A 20,635-nucleotide genomic window follows, 5' to 3' on the forward strand; every position below is an offset into this window, starting at 1 on the left:
AATTTACACTAACCCTAAGCGTAGCCAAAACCAACATTAACCCTAAATTGATCACAAAAATGTTGCTACATTTCCAAAAAATAAAGGACACTAATCCTAACCCTAGTCTGGACCAAAATGTAACCATACGTTCATCAATAACTTAATTTTAGTGCAATATGATACCTGCCAAGATTGGTAACCCAATGTTCAAAGAAACCACTTGAAAAATCTACATGAAAATAAATACATTAATGAATGTACTACTACAGCTACTACTACTACTACTCCCATGTTATCCCCATGAAGCTATCGCCCCTTGTTAATTGTACGTTTTAAACACTTCAATTAACTGAAACATTTAAAATAATTAAAATCTGTGATAATGCCAGCTCATTGTCTTTTTAATTTTTAAACCAAGCTTGAAAGGCTGAACACATTGTTTACATAATGGACTGTAGAAAACAATCAACAGAAAAAACAGCCATCTATGCAAAACATAGCAGAGGCAGAAAGAGGAAAACATTCAAAAGATGACTTGAGAAAATAGTTTCCTGTCCACCGCTCAATTTGCGAAGAACTTCAAATTTCACATAACATATCACCATATCAAAGAAAACCATAAAAAATGAGAAAGGGAGGTGGTATAATGGGGAGTTACAGCTTGAAAACCTTTGGTCAGATGAAGAAAACCTCAAAAATGCCCAGAATTGTCTGCATACCAAGATGAACGGTCAAAAGAGCAATGAAGAAAGGTTTATGGATGGGTTCAACATTTCAGCTCCAATAGGAAATAGTCAGTGTCAAGAAAAACAAGGGAGGGATTGTCTGACTGTTGTGTAAAGCCTACAGATTTAATTTGGAGGCCTGTGGTTGTTTTGCCAGTACATAAACAGAATATTTTTTATTTTACAATGAAAATTCGTTAAGCGTATAATAATATATGATATGATATGATAATGACTCTGAACACACACTAGACACAATTGCAATACGATTGTGGGAAGAAAATAAACATGCACAGAAAGTTGTATTCGCATCAGAGCATTCGCTATACATGTTAACCACCAATACATCTTGCCACTAAATGCTGGATGTTGCATGCGTGAGTGCAATAAAACAGTTACAGGTCATGCATTCAGTCACTTGGCGACCATGCAACATCTATTAAAAGAAAGGTGGGGAGGAACTGGCATTCTTTTCAGTAGAATGACTAAAGGTTATACAGCCACACAACTTAATTTCTCCCAGCCAGTCATTAGTGACTTACAGATTCCAGGGAAATGGAAATGCTACTAGTTTACCTTGTAATAAACATCTCAGATACACCACCAGCCATCAGGACTGACTACTGGCATTACGAATAGCAAAATGCAACGACAATAATACGAAGTGGATTAACTGAATCCTAGTTATTATTGGAAACAGTTTTGTAGCTTTAGAATATACTTTTCCTCTGTGTGCTCATTATGTGCAACAGCTTAAAGATAACTTTTTAATTATTTCGTTGTGCAAACAGTCAATTTCCATAAGTAAAGCATATTAGCATGCCTACACACAAATCATCTAAAAACCTACTGGTATAGTATTTTGTTGCCCAACTGTAAACATTTTAAAACAACAACCTTAAACTAGTGCAGTGAAAAGTGAAAGTGTAACAAATATAAAAAGCTACAAAAACAGGGTTTTCATTTTTAAAGTTTTACTAATACCTATTGCTGATTATGGTTTGTTTTGAGAACTTAGTGGTGCTGAAAAGACTAGGAGAAAGTCTACTTTTTTGGGTTGTAAATTTGATAATATGCTTTTAATTCACATAAGATACAGTTCATTTTGACATAAAACAAACATATCAATGGACATAAACAAAGTGGTCTTGCCAAAACTAAAGTCTATAAAAATGGATCTGAAGCTTTAAAAGGTTGACTTTTGTTAATAACAAAGGTTTATGAAATCTGTCTTGAGCAAAATATACACTTTTGCTTGGGTGCTTCAAACTAGTGTTTACACTACTTCAGCTGGAACCATGAAACCTGCCTTGCTTTAAACCTGAGAAGCAGTATAAATAAACAGGAAGACCACAGTCACTTGGATGAACGCCCTCTTTAACCATTCAGATAGAACTATATTTATAAAAGCCAGTCCTGGTTGGGATAAATCCAAAAAAGGAATTAACAAATAATCCATAAAAAGTCTACTAAATATTTTATTCACCACTCACAAAAAAAAATGCACCAATGGATTATAATTTTGGACATTTTTTTTACATTTTCTGTAATTTGCATGTGAAGTACAATTGTGTAATGACTTTCATAATACAACGCAATAGCATTGTATATTGAAAAGAAAGTGTATTTTCTTGCAATCACAGACAAAAATGTATAATGCAATGTAACAATAACTATCTGGAATTTGTAGAGAAATTACTTTGAAAAAGCTAAGACTACTTTAAAATGGCTAAAAGAAGAACACTTGTGTAACAGCACGTGTGTAACATACATGCAAATAGAACAGTTTTGCCCTATAAAACAATTCCCCAGTTAAAGTGTATGGACAGATGTTTACAGGCAACCACGTAAATAGTACATTAAAACTTAGTACATACAATAGTACATTAAAGTATGCACAATTAATATTAGGTTTGAATTAAGTGTTTATATCAGAAGATTTAGATTTACTTTCGGTCAAGGGAGCTGACTCACCTTAGTCAGAGAATCAGAGTAATACAAGCTACATTTATACCTAATAAATAAAAACTGTGTGTATATATATGGAATATGCTTATTTGAACAGAATGTAGAACAATTTGGTTACATATCTAATGAAAGATGAAGAGAATTCATAATGTATGTAAAATCTGACTTGAATTAAGTAATTGTAACCACACTTTTTGCGGAAAACCTAATTCTGTCAAAATAAATCATAATTTACATTTTGTATTTGATATATTTATACTAAATCTAACTCTGGTCATCGAAATGTCGAAATGTTTTACAGATCTTCTGCTTTGTAAGTGAGGTAAAGGAGGTCTCTAGCACTGAGATACAATATCAGATAGTTTTCTGAAAATCCTATGCAAGGAATGCTTTTTTTGTAGAACACAACAACAAATGTCCACAGATAAGTATGAGTATATAAGTATGATGTGTGTGTGTGGATTTAACAGCCTGATAGAATGAGGCTAAGTAGTATGTGATAAATACAAGCTATTTCAATGAATGCCATGAAAATATTAAGGACGATGACATCAATTTACAGTAGTTCTTCAGAGATTTAAATGTATTTATTATGCCACGAACATGTTTTAGTATTACACTTGATGTATGTATGTAAAAATGTGCTACTTCCTACCTGAAAGACATTCTTTCGGCTCGACTTCTCAGCTGCCCATTCAATCTGAGCTCTGCAGAGGTCTACGAATTCTGGTTTGCATCCTGGTTTCTAAAAGAAGGGGAAGAAAAATCTGATAAAGCCCTGTAAAAAAGAAACTCAATCTCATTGTCATATATACAAAAAATGTGTAAATATAAACTATGGTGTTAAAAATGACTCTCTCGGAGTTTATACAAATAATTACTGTATTATACACTGCACTCTTTTGTGCTTTGCAACCACTGCATACAATAAGGAATAAACACAAAGAAAAAGAGTTTGTTTTCCTCTGTTTTTCCACATTTGATTAACGTAAAACTAATTTTGGAATTTGCACATAGATTCTTAATTACTGTGGCGGAATATTAATTTTCTCTCAAATTAAAGTTTTAAAATTTGAAATGTATTCAAATACTGTACTAGATCATATTAGTTTGTGAGAGCTGTGGTGTGAAAAAAAATAATTGAATCCAACAAACAATAAAGCACTGTCCTGAAAACATTTTTTTTTGTAACTAAAAATTAATTACAGAGAATTCCATTAGTGCTCATTTTAAGACTTTTCCTCTTGGGTTATTGCAATGTAGATTATGAAAATGACAGGACAGTAAAGAAAAAATTGAAATCCCAAATGGTCAGATGTTGTTTTGTTTCATTGGTTGTTTCTTACACTCTTCGGTTATCCTAGCACAATACAACAGGTAACACTGTAGGGGAAAGGTCACATTTCAAATGGGTCTTCAGAACAGCAACAGCAAAAAAAGTTCCTAAAAGATTCATAACACCAATTATCTGCTTTTAAAGGGCCAGTCTTTAATTGTTCCTCTCTGTACACAAAATCCAAACCTCAGAGGAGTCAGGTATATACAGTTGCATGTTTCACCTTACAGCTGAGTCCACTTCTCAAATCACATCAGAAAACAAATATAAATGGTTAAAATTCTGAATGCAAAACAGGACTGTGTAACTGCTAAACTAAAATTGCAGAGAACACTTGAGGAAACTGGGCCTGCTGAAACCTGACGTCCTAGTTTTATTAGCTCAGGGGATACTACACAACAGCAAAAAAGAAACAAGCAGCAATGGAATCCTTTCATTACCATTCCCTCTGCCCCATAAATGGATTACAACCGACAGTAAACCTTATATTTCAGATCAGTAATAAAACAAAAGCTGAAATTAACAAGAAAGAATGCAAACAAACGAAAAAACATCTGTACAAAAGGGATTAGCTATTTCACGGAGGTAAAATGCCAGATACAAGTCAGCAAAGGTGGAAAGTCCAGAAGGAATCTACTTTGAGAGAATAACGACAACCATGCATTCCAAAACCATATGCATTTTGTACTTACAAACATCTGCTGACAGAAATAATTTTGATAGATCCACTGATAATAATTTATATGGACATATTTGAAAGAACTGCTTTAAGTATGTGTTACATGAGAAACCTAGTGAAAGTGCTCATATGTTCTGGATTTCATGGAGACTTCTAAAGGGATTCCAAAGCCACTGATCATTATACATGTAAATGAATCAAAATAAGGAATATAAAGCAAATTCCACAATACTAAATCAATGTAACCTATAAATATATACCGAATACAGTTCTTAACATGATTCACTTAGGATTACATGTTTTTGAAAAGTAGTGACCTTCCATTTGGTGATTTATAAGCATACTTTGTAAGTCTGACTTGCTAGGGGCTCAGATGAATTTTTCACATTAAATAAACACCAGAAGAAAAAAAAAAATGCTTTTTTTCAGTATAAACAAGTTTTCGTTTTTCTTTCTTACGTTCGTATAAGCTGTGTATACATACAAAAGGGTTCAGCTGTTTTTTGTCAATGCAGTTAATATTCCAAACAGTATTTATGTAAATATTATTAATGCTGTCCACTCTTTTGTAAAGGTAACAGCTATTCTATATGATTCATCTGCTTCATTTTGGACTCTGCTCAAGTAAAACCTATTATAAATGGCTTTATCATAACATTTACAACTTTTCCTTTGTTAACAATTATAAAACCTGGATTCAATTTTTTAAAGGGGTCCTTGGTGTTTGTCAAGGCGGGTGCAAATACTGATGTTAACTGATGATATGTGACAGCAATGGTGGCGTCAGTGTGATGCAAACAAGTTTCCTGAGACTAAAAGTCCGATACCTCTTAGAATATGGAAACTGAAAAAAGATTTGAAGGTTGAACTGTAAAATAGCCATTCTAACTGATTGCATTTTCAGAAAGCCATTATGTAGAATACTACATGTATTGTAATTTAATCATAACGAGAATCAGTTGAGTTACAATATTGGATAAGCTTTAAGAACCGTGATTAAACACATTTACCAAGTGATTGATAATAGCAAACACAGTACCTGTGCATAAACATTTTGCAGACGTTGTTTATTTTAACATAAACAGTTCTAATGTCCTTCTATTCCTGGAGCAATTAACATTTCAGCTTCTTGATTAATCTAAGCTATGATTCCATATATATATATTTCTTTAACGTGGTTTATGCAGCCTTTACTAATATTACCCTCGTATTCCGTGATTACAATCTTGTTCAAATTAACTTTGATGCATAAATTCCTACCTTTCCGCATGTATATCCACTGGAACTATACATTATTAATGAGCACTGCGGCTTGATTACACACGAAAAAGCAGATAAGCTGAAAAAACACAATTAGAATAATGACATTTTATTTCCAGCTATAAAGTTTAGTGGCTTAAAATATTGTTTTCCTTTCCTTAGGACTTCTAATGAAAATCCGTATTTATTTTTAACCATCGTATTGTGTGCCATTCTTTTAATCAAGGAATAATTATACAAGGAGCAAAGAACTCGGAATGACAATTACAGAGACAGGGGGAATGGCTTGGTGCTGTTGGCACTATGATAGGAAGGTGACGAAGAGGGGATTATTTCTGAATGTGCACTTTGTGACCACCGTGGAAGACAGATTGGGGACCAGTAGATTTTTTTTTCCCCTCTCCAAAGCACTGACTCATGTCCCTTTCTCTTTGCTCACAGGGTAAAAAAAAAAAAAATGTTTTCGTAAATGAGCACGCAGCAATAGACTTCAGTCTGACACTTTTCATGGTACTTGGTCTCCATAATGAAGAAGGTTTAAGTGACTTTAAACATGTGCCATTTAGACCTCTTGCTCATGAAGGATCAATAGAGAAACGCTTTGATAATTTTTTCATGCTTCATTAGGAGCATATCAAGCTCATCGAAGCAGCACCCCAACCCCAGCTACCCCCCCACCGCCTTCCTATGCCCTTAAGAGAGCTGGTTAGATTGCAATTGTGTGGATATTTATATGAACTTTTGATTCATACAAACATTTTGATTTCTTTTTTAGAAGATGATTTCTCTATCAAAGCAAGTTATTTTTGTTGGCGTTTCAAATATGAAAAGCCTTGAATGGAAAGCAGAACATGTTAATTCCTAGTTTAAAAATGAATACAATATTTACTCCAAGTTGGTTATTCACTGTTTTTGGTTTAAAGCGCATGATTAAGTTGAGGAGACCACTTGAAGAATTCAGTCTTTAGTTCTCCACTAAGGTGTGAGTTCTGAAGCCATTAACCAAAACAGATGATATACAAATGTTTCTCTTTTCTTGATTTAAAAAAACATATTACTGAAAGAGGCAGTTTTACAGTAATTTAACAATTTGCTAATAAGATTATCACATTTTAACAAAAATGCCTTCTGATCATGATTGGTCTTCCCTTAACATAGCTGCCTGCACCAGTAAAAAAAAACATCAAATAAAAGTCAGTTTAAATGAATTATCTCTGGGTTTTTGATACATTATCTCCAAAATATATCCAACATTTAAAACAATAATAATGGCTCTATAATCTTTCTGATTCACCTGATTGATATAAAGATTCCTTATAGGTCACCACATTTCTGTTTTTACTTGCAAACAACAATTTAGGCTGGTGGATGAAACTTTTCAAAGTAAAAAATCGATTGGTGGTTTGTGATCATTGACTTTCTCTCATTTTACAAGAAAAGGAAATCAACTACACGCTTATTATATGTCTTGTTTATTCTGGCAAGGCTACATGTATGTGCCAGGAATACAGCCTTCACAAACACGCAGGTTTATTGTTTCTCTTTCTGGAAGCCAGACATTCACGGCAACAGATCCATTTTCATGCAGCTTTTAACTGTAAATGCATCAATGTCCCAACTCCACCCACACTATTAGTTCCCAGAACACACCGAGCTCAACCTGCCTGATTCCGTGCAGGAAAACATGACTTTGCCAGAGTCAAATTGGTTGTAAATGTTATATATGTTTTTTGTGGAGGTTTTTTTTTGTACCCTCTTCTTTGCAGCAACCATACATTCTGTGATAGGTGACAACATTTCCCCTGAATCTAAAGTGGCAAGAACTATAAAAGATTTTCCTCAATTGTCCAATCTTGGAGAGGTTATTGATTGTGACGCCTGCTTGGAGTGCACCTTCCCAGCCGCCTGTCACGCAGATGCAGGCTGGCAGGTCTGACCCACCCCTGACAGCTCCACACAGCGGGGAGGTTGAGGGGGTAGGATTGTCAGAATCTGCCCCATCCTAATGACAATGTCACAGAAGACAGCTTCGAGGCTAGCTTTTCTTGCTTCTGAGCCTACAGAGGTGAGCTTTTTGTGTTTTTGCTACAAGGTGAGTTTTGCTGCCTCACTGGGTTATTTTCCGTTTGAGGATATCCAGGTCTGTCACAATTTTTCTTTTTTTTCCCTTCTCCAAATGGCCCCAGGATCAGAATGAGAAATTGTACTCAAAGCCTTACATCAGCGTCTGTTTTTACAGCAGCATTTAGGACATATTTCTTTCTAAATAGAATGTTTAACTGAAACATTTCCAGAAGCTTTCCTCTTTTTACCCACACAGGTAATGAATTGTTTTAAGCCTTTGAGGTATAGTTCTACAGCTGTTAGTGTGAAGTGTAAAGTACATACACACACTTTCCGAAAAAAAAAAAAAAAAAAGGAAAGCGTGCTAAAATATAAATTGCAAGTAATAGTTTAATACCTTTTTGGAGGGGGGATAAAGGGAAGTAGTGAATGCATGTCAAGTTGTCTTGAATTGTTAATAAATCACATGTAATAAACAAGGGGCCTGCATAGGGTTATGGACAATAAAGATGGTATCTATAATCATTAATCTCTTCAAGGAAATTACTAAATCCAATACAGTTTGATAGAATCTAGCCTGTCGAAATCTCCTGCACTCTGATAATTTCTCAGATAATAGCCGTTTCCTGCCCTGTTCCCATTTCGGAAAGGTTCCCATTGCCTAGCTCTTCTGTGCTGTAATAATGACTACAGAAGTCTACTGCCGTGCTTTCCTTTTCAATTTCTTGTTCGGTGCACTTATTTGGGGTTTGGCCCTTTAGTTGTGACAAAAGGCACTTAATTCTAGTACTCTGGTGACATCCATCTCCACAAGGACTGCATCTGAGTCTTTACATTCAGTGAGCACATGCATTTGAAATAAAATAGATATACTTTTTACATAATATATATCAATGTAAAATATAGATCAATTAATATACATCACAAGTAAAAGCATGAATCACATTAATGTGAAAGTATAACACACAGAAAGTATGTTTGTCTCCCTCACGCCTTTGAAATCCCTTCATGAAAATTCTTGTTGATGTACGCAAGATACTGTCCTCGAGGGTCATATTTATACATATCTCCAGCAGGACCTAACGTGGAGCGCACAACTAGACAGACGGAGAGATTGTAGACTTTTTGACAGAGGTCCAGCAAGGTTCTCTTTAGTTTTGTCAACTGTATCACACCCACTGTTAATACAATTGTTAATGTGTCCACAAAAATGAAAATGAATTGCCTCATAGTCTATGTTAAAAAGTAGAAGAGTACTTGTGATGTTTTAATAATAATACATGAAAAATGACACACGAATACACATATATTCATTTTAAGTGAATTTATCCAAATACTGTAAACAGGATATTCCCATGTCTGAGAATAAAGCTAAATAAGCTAAATAGACTGCAATAAATCAAAAAAAGATAGTATGAAATTGACAGTGACCAATAACATGAAATCCAGTCAAACCGATAAAATTAAAGTAAAACTGACTTTGTTACATAGACTAGAAATAAAAACCTAAATAAAATGTACAAATAGAATCTGATATAAAAATGTACTATAATAATCAACATTTTAAAGCCAGAATAGGACATCCCTGAAATACAGACAAAATAACACTGTACCAACGTAAGTAATGTACTAATTTCATAAGATTTTTACCAAATGAGAAATATATTTATACAGGTATACATGCATACATAAATTTAGTTTAATTAGATCTTAATGCAATCAATTTCATGTCATAGTAATATTATCTTGCAACTGGACCTTTTAACAATTGATGGATACTGATGTTGTTGATTGTGTGAAGTAATTATTTTACATTTCACATAGAATTAAACTTGAATATATATCAATATTTTTCTTCTTGTAAAAAATACCATTGTCTGAAACTTCACCATATGTAATCTAGCTCTGTTTCTTAACATATAGTAAGTGAGCTATTCAAACAGAAACTATAATTTCAAGAGGAGGTTGCATAGGAAATTAGATTTTGGAATCCGAAGAAAGAAAATAGGAAATATATATTTAAAATCATATCTTCTTTTCTTTTCCTAGAATATATTGGACACTAGATATAAAAAAAAATATTGTAAAAAATGTTGCATGCAACAGGATAAACATTTTATTTCTGGATTAAAACATTATTACATTAAAACATTTTTACCTACCAAGTTTGTTAAAGCCTGCTGCTTGTTTTCTTTGTAAAACAACAACTTGGTCCCATCAAGGACAACCCAGGAAGTGGTCCAGTTCTTCCTATAAAAATAAAAATAGACAATGATTATAAAATGAGATTATAATGTAGTTGAATGTCAACAGCTATACAGACATGTTGACCATCTTAGAAACACCCTCTGAAGAAACTGCTTAACAAGAAAACACACCTGAAAAGTGAAGAAACAAAATCAAGTTATGTGATGTGTTTTTGCACAAGCCATATACTGCGTACAAAGGCACAGCTACCTTTGCACTTTAAATCAGGAATGTGCAGCTTGTGTGGAAGGTAGCTGTTCAAAATGCAATAACTATGCATGTTTCAATTTAATTCATATTACTTCTGAACACTTATGGAGATACTTAATTTCATACTTGTTTACCCTGCTCTTTACCGGATTTGAAGTTCGGAATCATATGCATATTTAATTCTAAATTAAGCTTGATACATTCCATGTCCATGTCGGAAATGTGACAAACATGACCTCCCCTTGCTGGGTAGTAGGATTATGATGAACAAAAGTTAACACACTCAAGATATGCAGAAAGCCCCCTCTGTCAACGATTAAGGCTATTGGGGACAGATTATAACATCTTAACCTCTCAGCTAGATAAGACAGACTTTAACATCACGCATGCAAAAAAAACGAAAAGGGGAAAAAACTGTTAATTGATGGTTTTTCCCGAATGTAGATTCTGCAGTCAAACATAAATCTGTTCTTCAAAACATGCACATTAAGATTCATTTTAAAGAAGCTTGTGTTAAAAAAGTTCAAATTATATTGAGATGGGGACTGCTTTGAAACCATAAAATATATGATATACAACTAAACCATAAAAATAAAGAAGTTATCCCTTTTAAAACATCAATCCTCAACCTCCCCCCCATTAATGCAAACAGAAATAACATTGTTACTGATCTGGGAGAGAAATGTGCCCGAAGGAAGTATACATTCCTGATCAGATAGTGGTAATCAGATTAAAAAGAAATGGAATATACTTGTAGGCTTCATAATCATACGTTATTTAAAAGTTCACTTTTGATATATGAAAACGAAAGCTTAATGCTTAAATGGGTGGAATTAATCTACAAAATATATAAAGATACAAAATTTCTTCTGACATATATAGGCTATGCCTTTTAAATAAATGTCTGTTCAACATATATTGTTATTGAAAACTTATTTTTCCATAATTTAACCAATAGTGTGTGTTCTTTATGCCATCATGTTAACTATTTTACTATGCCACATAAAATGTGATTGTGTGCACTATGCCAAAATTAAGAACTGCATCAACATGCAGTATACAAGGTCAAGAGGTCAAGTTTCAATTGTACTGCTTAAGTCCTAATGGAAAGGCTAATGTTATATTTTGTGCAATAGTATGACCAGATTTTGAACAAAATGTATCATTCAAATATATAAAATATCCAGTTATTATATGATTGATTAAACTAGCATTACAATTTCCTTTCAGATTTGTATGGTGAACAGTAAAACCATATAGCTATGGACCCCTGGTTTCTCCATTTAATCTATCAATCTTCAGTGAAAAGATGTAATTCTCCCATGCCCACCTGTAGTAGTAAAGCTATAGCCTACATTTTGAAATCCAACACAATTTTTTCAGTGGTGGTTTTCAAAGTAAAAACATTTGCTCCATTGAACTGCAATCCTGGGCAGTGTGTGTGCGTTCTAAAAAAAAAAAAAAAAACAGAAGTGTAGACTATAGACTGCAGCTCCCAAAGTCCACAAGAAACACATTTCAGGCAAAGACTGCAACATCCAAAATATTTAGCAAAACAGCGGTATTTGTTTTCTAATGCAAGAAACAAGTGTGTACCATGGATAAAGAGTAGAGGTATGAAAAACATTAAAGAGGAGGACTCTGTGATAAGTCATTTAAATAACCATGATATTGAGTTATCAATTTAAAAGCACAGTTTTTCTTTAGGTTTTTGGTGTTTTTGCATGGTTACATAATAGGAAATAATAGTAATATAAAAACTTTTACATTATAATGCTAAGTGGCTTAGGTGCTCACAGTGTCTATTTAATATAGGTCTAGGCAGTCCCAATCAAATATATAAATATATTGTAATATAGTTTTCCCCAATATATCTATGGATCACAAACAAATCCTAAACCTTTTTATAAAATACACAGAGGTCTACAATCATGCTTTCCACTGCAGATAGAAATATATATTTTTCAATCAACTTTCCAGTGACAAAATAATGGAAATTTACCAAAAAACTCATTTTAAGTGAAAGTAAGAGCTGATAAAGCCAGACGAGACAGGAAGTTGTCAAATAAGATGACCACTGTGCTGTTACTGCACCCATGTTCTGACCAGGCTTCCCAGCACACACTGCTTAGCTGGTAAGTAGGTGAGTTCACTTCAGACAACTTAAGTAGTAGTCACCCCACTGGGCAGTTCTGTGGGCCACTGAGGATTCAAAAGTTCTCTGAATCAGCCTAAGGTATGCCTTAGAACAGTGGTTCTCAAACCTTGTCTTGGGGACCCCCTGTGTATGATGTAAGTGAGAGCTGAGTTTGAAGAAATTCCAGCAGACACAAAGGTACCCAGGACCAAGGCTGTGAACGAGAGCTTAAGAAGTCACTGTCCTCTGGGTGTAAAACCACTATTTTTTCACGTTGTCATACATTTATATGGGAATTGTAAAAGCTAAACCAGTACAATTAAGGTGTCTTCCTCATTCCTATAACAATTTCTTCAGTTACAAATCAAGAAAACAATCCGGCATCTAACCTGTATCACCTTTCAATTATCTCTTTGCTGTCACACATGCATCAAAATGTATATTTAAGCACAGCAAACAAATAAGGTGGGATTTTGTCCATTAAATAACTGAAAGGGTTGAAAACAAAATTAATTGTAAGAAGTATCTGTCTACTTTAAAAGAATATATAAAGAAGAAATACATTGTCCCCACATTCTAATTCTTACTCTAAAAGTTCTGATTCAATCTGGTGCTGCGTTAAAGACCATTCGAAACAGAAAACAGGAGACACCTCTTCACACAAAGAGCAGGAAAATTCCCAGGCCTCATATCTGAAGGTGTCATGAATGAGAAAAGATGTGGCCGAATTGACTCCTCTTGTTTGTAAAATGTTGTACACTCTCATATGAGCCTGTCCCTGCATTAATCACATCTATCACTAAAGATGCACACCAACAGGCCCCCACTTTGTGAAAAGTTGTAGCAAAGACGTGACTCAACACTGCCTTCCTTCAGATCTACACCACATTATTTCCAGGTCTGGGTTTCCTCCACAATATTTACCAGACTGTATTCTGCATTTTGCTCCATAACCCCAGAACTAGCAATCAAACCGGTTTAGATGCAGGACCACAGTAGTCTCTTTGACTAACAGGCCAATACTTTCAAGCAAGGTGAGTAAAAATACCAAATACCATTATGAAACCTCATTTTTAATTCACAGCCCCAAATAACAGAGTTTTTGGCATGCCTCTATTAAAATCTGTAACAGCAAAGACACAACACAGAGTACAAACCTAGAATAAATATTATATTTTAAACTACAGTAGGCCACTCACTTTGTATTCAAATACAAATTGTGTAATATAAAAATGAAATATGATCAGCCAAATTAGACATTTCTCCTTAATACCCTAGACCATTAAATTGTCCACTTCCTTTTATATCTGGTTCAAACATTAAACTTAAAAAATTGCTTAATAGTTAAGAACATAGCAGATAAAGAACATGTACTTTATGTACCAATATATTTTTGTGTTGCATTTAAACTTTAAAAATCTTAAAGGTTTTATAGAATCACGTTAACAATCAGATATTTGTAAGATACGACCACAAACAGATAAAAATACATTATAAAAATAAGTAGAAATGACAAAATGATGTATAGAAGTACAATGGATTTCACTTTGGTTTGTTGGCTTCAGGTTAATAGAACATTTGATTGTAGAGCATCTTGGTCTTTAAAATGTGTTGTACCAGATGGAGAACAAAAGGGCAGCCCATATCTTATCACACATAGAGAGTAGTGGCAACAGACCCAGTGGAAGAAAAAATAAAATCTGTTTCTTTTTTTTCATATTCCTACCTCTTTCACCACTCATTACATTTCCAACTTACCTAATTTTCTTTCCTCCATCTGCTATTTTTGCTTTATTCAAATATTCACCTTTCTCTGTATTCTGAAAACAAAGAAAAAATAAATATATATCAGCACAATAAATACAAATATGTGGCCAGGGGGGACTCTATAATAAAGTAATGCAAGTAATCAATTTAACCTTTTCCTTCCAATGGGAAGATGATAAAGTTGCATCACATTATTATTTAAGCTGTTTATAGTGGACTGATACACTTTCATGATGAATGTAATTCATGTACACATGTATATCAAACTAGCCTGATTTTCTGTGCATAAACATGATTTTAAAAAGTATGAAAGAAATATTTATCGAAACCCCAAAAGTTATTAAGTTCTTAATTTGTGAGAAAATATGTAGAAAATACAAAACCATTGGCTATAGGTTGTGTGTAAATAGTAGTATTTAGTAGTATTTAATGCCTTGGAGAAACCTGATAAAATTAAGAGAACAGTGACCCCGTGAGGATTAAGACACAAGACTTTAGCAACTTCAAAATCACCAGGCATACAAATATATGAAAAAACAAACTGCTGGATAAAGTATAATTTCATGCAAAAAGGGAATTAATTACTTTTACTGTAAGACAATAATCTTTGAATCAAAGAACAAGTCCTTTAGAACAAGGAAAGGAACGGCTTATGAGCAAAATAATAGTCTTGAAGGTAAAAATAAAGATATTGAATACACTGTTGTTTGTCTATATTGAATTAAAATGATTGCATATATGTGTATATAAAAAATAACTATCTTCTGTGAGGTGATTGCAAATTAAAAAAGACTTCGAATTAGAAACGAGAACTTAAATTTGAATAGAAAAGAGCTGTACTAGAGAGAAAACAGCTGACATTTTCATCAACCAACAGCAGACTCAATTTTAATCTCTCTTGCCCCTGTAATTTAAGATTATACTGAAAGTGTGTGGAAGTTTAATTACATTAAGCTTTAAAAAAAAAAAATCAAATCACTAACAGAGTGCCAAACAATAACTTCTGTTAAACCGTCTTTACAAATTTGAGAGCATGGCATAAATAAATGAAACCTCCTCTTGTTTACTGTAAATGAATGATGCTGAATGTGTACAATCAATGTATCCATGTAAAAGCAGGAGACTAATAGGGATTGTTAATCTGTCAGATTATTTCCTAAAAAAACAGAATATACCACAGTGATTTTAAGAGTGTAAATATGAAATTACAGCACGTGTTGTGTACAATGAGTTCTCGAGACGAATCCCCTTCATCTGAAGACAGGCATTTGCATGTACATCTAGGATATTAGTATTACTACAGAGACCAACATATACGCTAAGTGGTGCCATGACTCGGATCAAGTAAAGGATGCTCTGACAATTGCTGCAGTTGCTGTGGAGTTTGTAGAGGGAGACTAACAGATTGCATTAATCACAGGGAGAGCTGAGGACTGTAGCCTCCCATGTCAGGACTCCAGGTTTTTGGGGTAGCAGATATATAATCTGGTGTGTCTATATGGATCTATAATAAGCATACAAGTAGCAACTGAGTATAATTTGCTACAGTAGTTTTATTTTCAGTTTTTGCAGTTCAAATTAAGTTAGCACTGCAATGCTGAAGGTAAAAATAAATATATCTTTACATTTTATTGTATTCCAAGCCATACAACTGCCCAGTGCTTGTAAAATAAATGGATGACCTAGAAACATAATATAGGTGAGCAATTATTATACTTCACAAAAGTAGTGCAAAGTGCAGCTAGCTGATTGATATTACAAGCACTTGTCTAAACCAGTGTGAACTGAAGTACTCCAGTTGGTTAAAAACTCATTATATATTAATCCACTTGCTATGGGATTCTAGCACAAAGGATAAAATCAAACATTTGCACATATGGGTCTGTATGTAAATCCAAAACATAAAACAAGTCAAAGAAAGCTAGACACATTTCCATTCATGGACTGGACTCAATTGTGTAAATGTAAATTGCATACATCATAAAAGAAGCAGGACAAGAAAACTTTATTTTAAATTTGATTTGCAGTTTGACTGCTCATATAAGTTCATTTGTCCTTATTAGCAGAAGATGTGATATTATTGAAATGAATAGCAATACTTGAAATGATTATTTTTCAATTCAGTTTGAACCTTTCCTATAGCTTTATATTTTGTTTCAATAATCATCTCAGCACAAGTCTTACTTTTCATACATAGAAAATTACCAAAATCCACTGATCTGGCTTAAATTAAATGCGGTATCTTTCTGAAAGGTATCAAATCCATAGCATTTTTTTCCATTATACTTTTCTAGTGGAGATGGGACACAATAAAGAGGACATACTCTTTACAAAAAGCCAAAGACGTTAAATTAAATATTCACAGTGGAGAGTGGATATAGCTAAAGAGCTAGATACAGAGATTCATAAATTAGAATTGAACAGTAAATAGTGCTTTATAACAAGAAAAACAGTGTGATACTAAAACAGACCTCTAAACACTGGTTTCATTTTTTTTTATTGTGGACAAAATATGTATTTGTTCATTTGTTTATAAGAGAAGCGAATTATACATCCTGTAACACAGCTCTTTGTTGTGTGTTTCCTAGTGCTTAGTAGGTCCCTACAGCTTAGGTTAAATGATGCATATTTTCAATGATTGCCCTCTTATTGCAGCATGACAAAGTAGAAGAGATTGCATTTCCCAAATCTAAGAATACACGACTCTGCTCCTTATTTTTTACATGACCTTATACTGCCAGTCGTCTTCTACAGAAAATACATAACAGAAAAGGGAAATACTCACAGGCTGCTCTCCAGCAGTTACGTCTGTAAGGTTGTGCTGAGAATGATTTCTTCTGTGGCGAGAAATCTGCATTTAGGAAAAGGGAAAAAAAAAACATGTTTTTCATTCTTTAATTTCATATTAAGGGCAATTCTTGGAAATGCCATGAATTATTAAGCATGTCTGAACTATTACCTTGGTGAAGAACTCGCATGTCAAACAAGCTCAAAATGTATTTTATAATCGAATACTGAATCTCTACATATGTATATTCTTAAACATTTTGCTGATTATTTCAGTTTCTTTTCCTCCTTCTTCCTACTGCAACTTATGTGTTATAGAAGCAGTGCTGTAAATGTTTAACTCCCACAATATCACTTTTGAGATGTCCTCTCTCTAATTGGGAGTCACAACATTTAGCTTACTATTTCGTTTTTTTTTTAGGAAATGTAATGCAAATTAAAAACCAGCAGACGAGTAAAAAATCACTCTTCCATTGAAAAATAGTGAATTATAATTAATTGTGCTGTGGGTATCATCCGTAATTGGGATTTATATGTTGGCCTTCCTTCTGCTTTGATTAGGTAAGAGTACTGACTCCATCTGGAAGCTACCTGTGTAAAGCATGTGTCTACAGGTCCAACCTAAAATGACACTAAATAAAATAAAGCATAACATAATTCATGAAGTGCAGATCACAGATTATTTGGTTTGTATGAAAAGTATAAAATACAAGATGCAACAGAGTGAACTGATTTAATTAAAGCATTCTACAGTAGAAAACCAAAATCACTCATAATTGCAATACTTTTCACATGCATCCTTATAAATACTAACCTTGCAATTCTCTCAATCTTAATATTGTATTTGTCAATGACAAGAGTTTAAAAACTAGTTACAGTTAATGCTGCACAAGTGTGGTCAATGTATTGTGTTTTATACGTTGACCCTTTAATTTGAATGGATGAAAAAGTGTGATATCAACACCTTTATTTATATAATGCACAGTATGTGATAGATAAGTTAACCGATATGAAAAGATCCCCCAACACAAACTTATATTTAAGCCCTTCAAAAACCTACATTTTTAAACATACATAATTGTTACTTCATCTTGGGAGCAGAAAATGACTTGGTGTTATTTGCCTATAATCCCAGTAGGGTGCTACATTGTAATCCTGAGTCATTAATTAGCAGGAACACTGGTACTTGAAAGCACAAGTACATTTTAACAAGGATAACTAAAATATAATTATTTTTAAAAATAAAATACTATTATTACACTTTTATTTATTTATTTCTAAACTGTAATGTAAGAGTTTTTGTGGTTTCCCACCACGACTAATTTGTTGTTTTTTAATCACAAAATATATTTTCCACAGTGGTGGACTTAATTCCATTCTGCTAGGTCCTACAAATGACACAGTTTTGCATTTGTTTGTAATAATAATTGAATAATTAAAACACTGTATTTATATTTGATGCGGCCTTAGTATGGCAAACAATTAAATGTTTTACTTCAGCCTACATTAAATGTAAAATGCATGACAGTACATTTATAAGATACGTGATTAAGTCATTACTTTTGTGCTGATCAATCATTTAAAACAATCTATGATGACAATCTCTTCTATACTTCCTAGCTTGCTCTATTTTTTAATCTTTTTAATATCCAAGAAAGTAATGTAAGTTGGGTAATTACTTATAATAGAGAAATTACTATTTAATGACAGACGGAAACAATTAGCGAATAATGAACAAACTCTGAAATATTTTTTCAAGGGCAGTTAACTACGCGTGCCCCATTCTGTTCTACTTCTGCAGAGTCTGGTCTTACATTTTAATGTAGGTTGTTGGTTTTGCACTGATATAAAGTGAATTTCACATCCACATGTAAGTGCAGGATTATGAACACAATTATGTTTTTGGTTTTCTTACATATTAAACTACACTATAAATATTCATATAGCCTTCATCAAAAATTGCTCAACCATCCAATAGCACAGATGACTAAAATTGCAATTAATATGATTTCTATTCAAATGTATATACATTCTTTATAACTAATTTGAGATTATTTTCATTTGTTTATTTGTTTCTTTCTGGGAGTATACTCCACGTTGGTCATAAGATTCCAGGACACAACTTGAAATTCATAACACTGAAGATGTTGGGAGACCCCAGGCCACGAATCTGGGGCAGCAAACAGCCAGAAGTCATATTCCTCTCATGAGCTTGTAAGTAAATACAACTGAAGGCTTTTTTTTATAATGTTTACAAAGATGTTTAAGGCAAGGTGACAGAATAATATACAAGAAAAATGTAGTAATTTTCAAAGAGCTTTAGGTGGAATTTTTTGGAAATCAGCCCTGCTTACCTAACACACTAACAGAGCAGCAAGATGACGCTCCTGAGGAATCGCTCCTAAACATATAAAAATTTACTCTGACAATCTTACATTCCCTCAAGCAAAGAATGCCAAAAACTACAATATTTCTTTTGAAAGCTCTTTTACTGAAGATGTAGAGGATTAAGAAAGAAAAACACTTCAGGACACTGCTATGTCACCTACCATTAAACAGCCTTAATCTTTTTGTAAAGAGATATTTGTACAAAATAGGTCAGGGGAAGAGTCTAAAGAACTGAGTAAGTTTTGGTGGTGTGTATAACAATGTTTAAGATCTGGGATGTAGGGTCATTCGTAAGCTGCCAGGCTTGGCTCATTTCCCTGTGCTCTGTGTCAAAATCTGGGGAGTCTAGAAGACAGCGAAAAATGTCTGAAATGGACTGGCCACCTGTCCAGGGGGGAGGAGAAATTCTGCTTGTCAAAGTCCATTTACTAAGACCATGGCTGAGGGATAGGCTTTGCATAGGGCTGTGGGCTGCTATACGGATTGAACACAGGCTGTCTTATATTTGTACCTCTGCTGCTATCGCATTACATTATAGACTGCTGTAAACTGTAGAATTAATTATATATCAATAAAAGTACTCTATCCATTCAGACTAGAATTATATACAATACATATAAATGAAAAATTGAACACACTTACAGTGAGGGAAAAAAGTATTTGATCACCTGCTGATTTTGTACGTTTGCCCACTGACAAAGAAATGATCAGTCTATAATTTTAATGGTAGGTGTATTTTAACAGTGAGAGACAGAATAACAAGAAAAACAAGAAAAACGCATTTCAAAAAAAGTTATAAATTGATTTGCATGTTAATGAGGGAAATAAGTATTTGATTCCCTATCAATCAGCAAGATTTCTGGCTCCCAGGTGTCTTTTATACAGGTAACGAGCTGAGATTAGGGGCACTCTCTTAAAGGGAGTGCTCCTAATCTCAGCTCGTTACCTGTATAAAAGACACCTGTCCACAGAAGCAATCAATCAATCAGATTCCAAACTCTCCACCATGGCCAAGACCAAAGAGCTGTCCAAGGATGTCAGGGACAAGATTGTAGACCTACACAAGGCTGGAATGGGCTACAAGA

At 33.7% G+C, this 20,635-nt stretch overlaps 1 protein-coding gene across 1 annotated transcript in view; it reads right to left on the reverse strand.

Moving 5' to 3' along the window:
* arhgap15 (Rho GTPase activating protein 15) overlaps positions 1 to 20,635 on the reverse strand; it is a 168,325-nt gene that overhangs the window by 127,691 nt on the left and 19,999 nt on the right. The window contains exons 3-6 of the mRNA XM_066687728.1: positions 17,161 to 17,226; positions 14,367 to 14,428; positions 10,177 to 10,264; positions 3,331 to 3,420 (exon numbers count right to left, since the gene is read on the reverse strand). Coding sequence (XP_066543825.1) covers positions 3,331 to 3,420; positions 10,177 to 10,264; positions 14,367 to 14,428; positions 17,161 to 17,226 — 306 coding nt within the window. The remainder of the gene's footprint in view (positions 1 to 3,330; positions 3,421 to 10,176; positions 10,265 to 14,366; positions 14,429 to 17,160; positions 17,227 to 20,635) is intronic.

Source organism: Amia ocellicauda, chromosome 16 (assembly GCF_036373705.1).
Source record: "Amia ocellicauda isolate fAmiCal2 chromosome 16, fAmiCal2.hap1, whole genome shotgun sequence".
Classification (NCBI taxonomy): domain Eukaryota; kingdom Metazoa; phylum Chordata; class Actinopteri; order Amiiformes; family Amiidae; genus Amia; species Amia ocellicauda.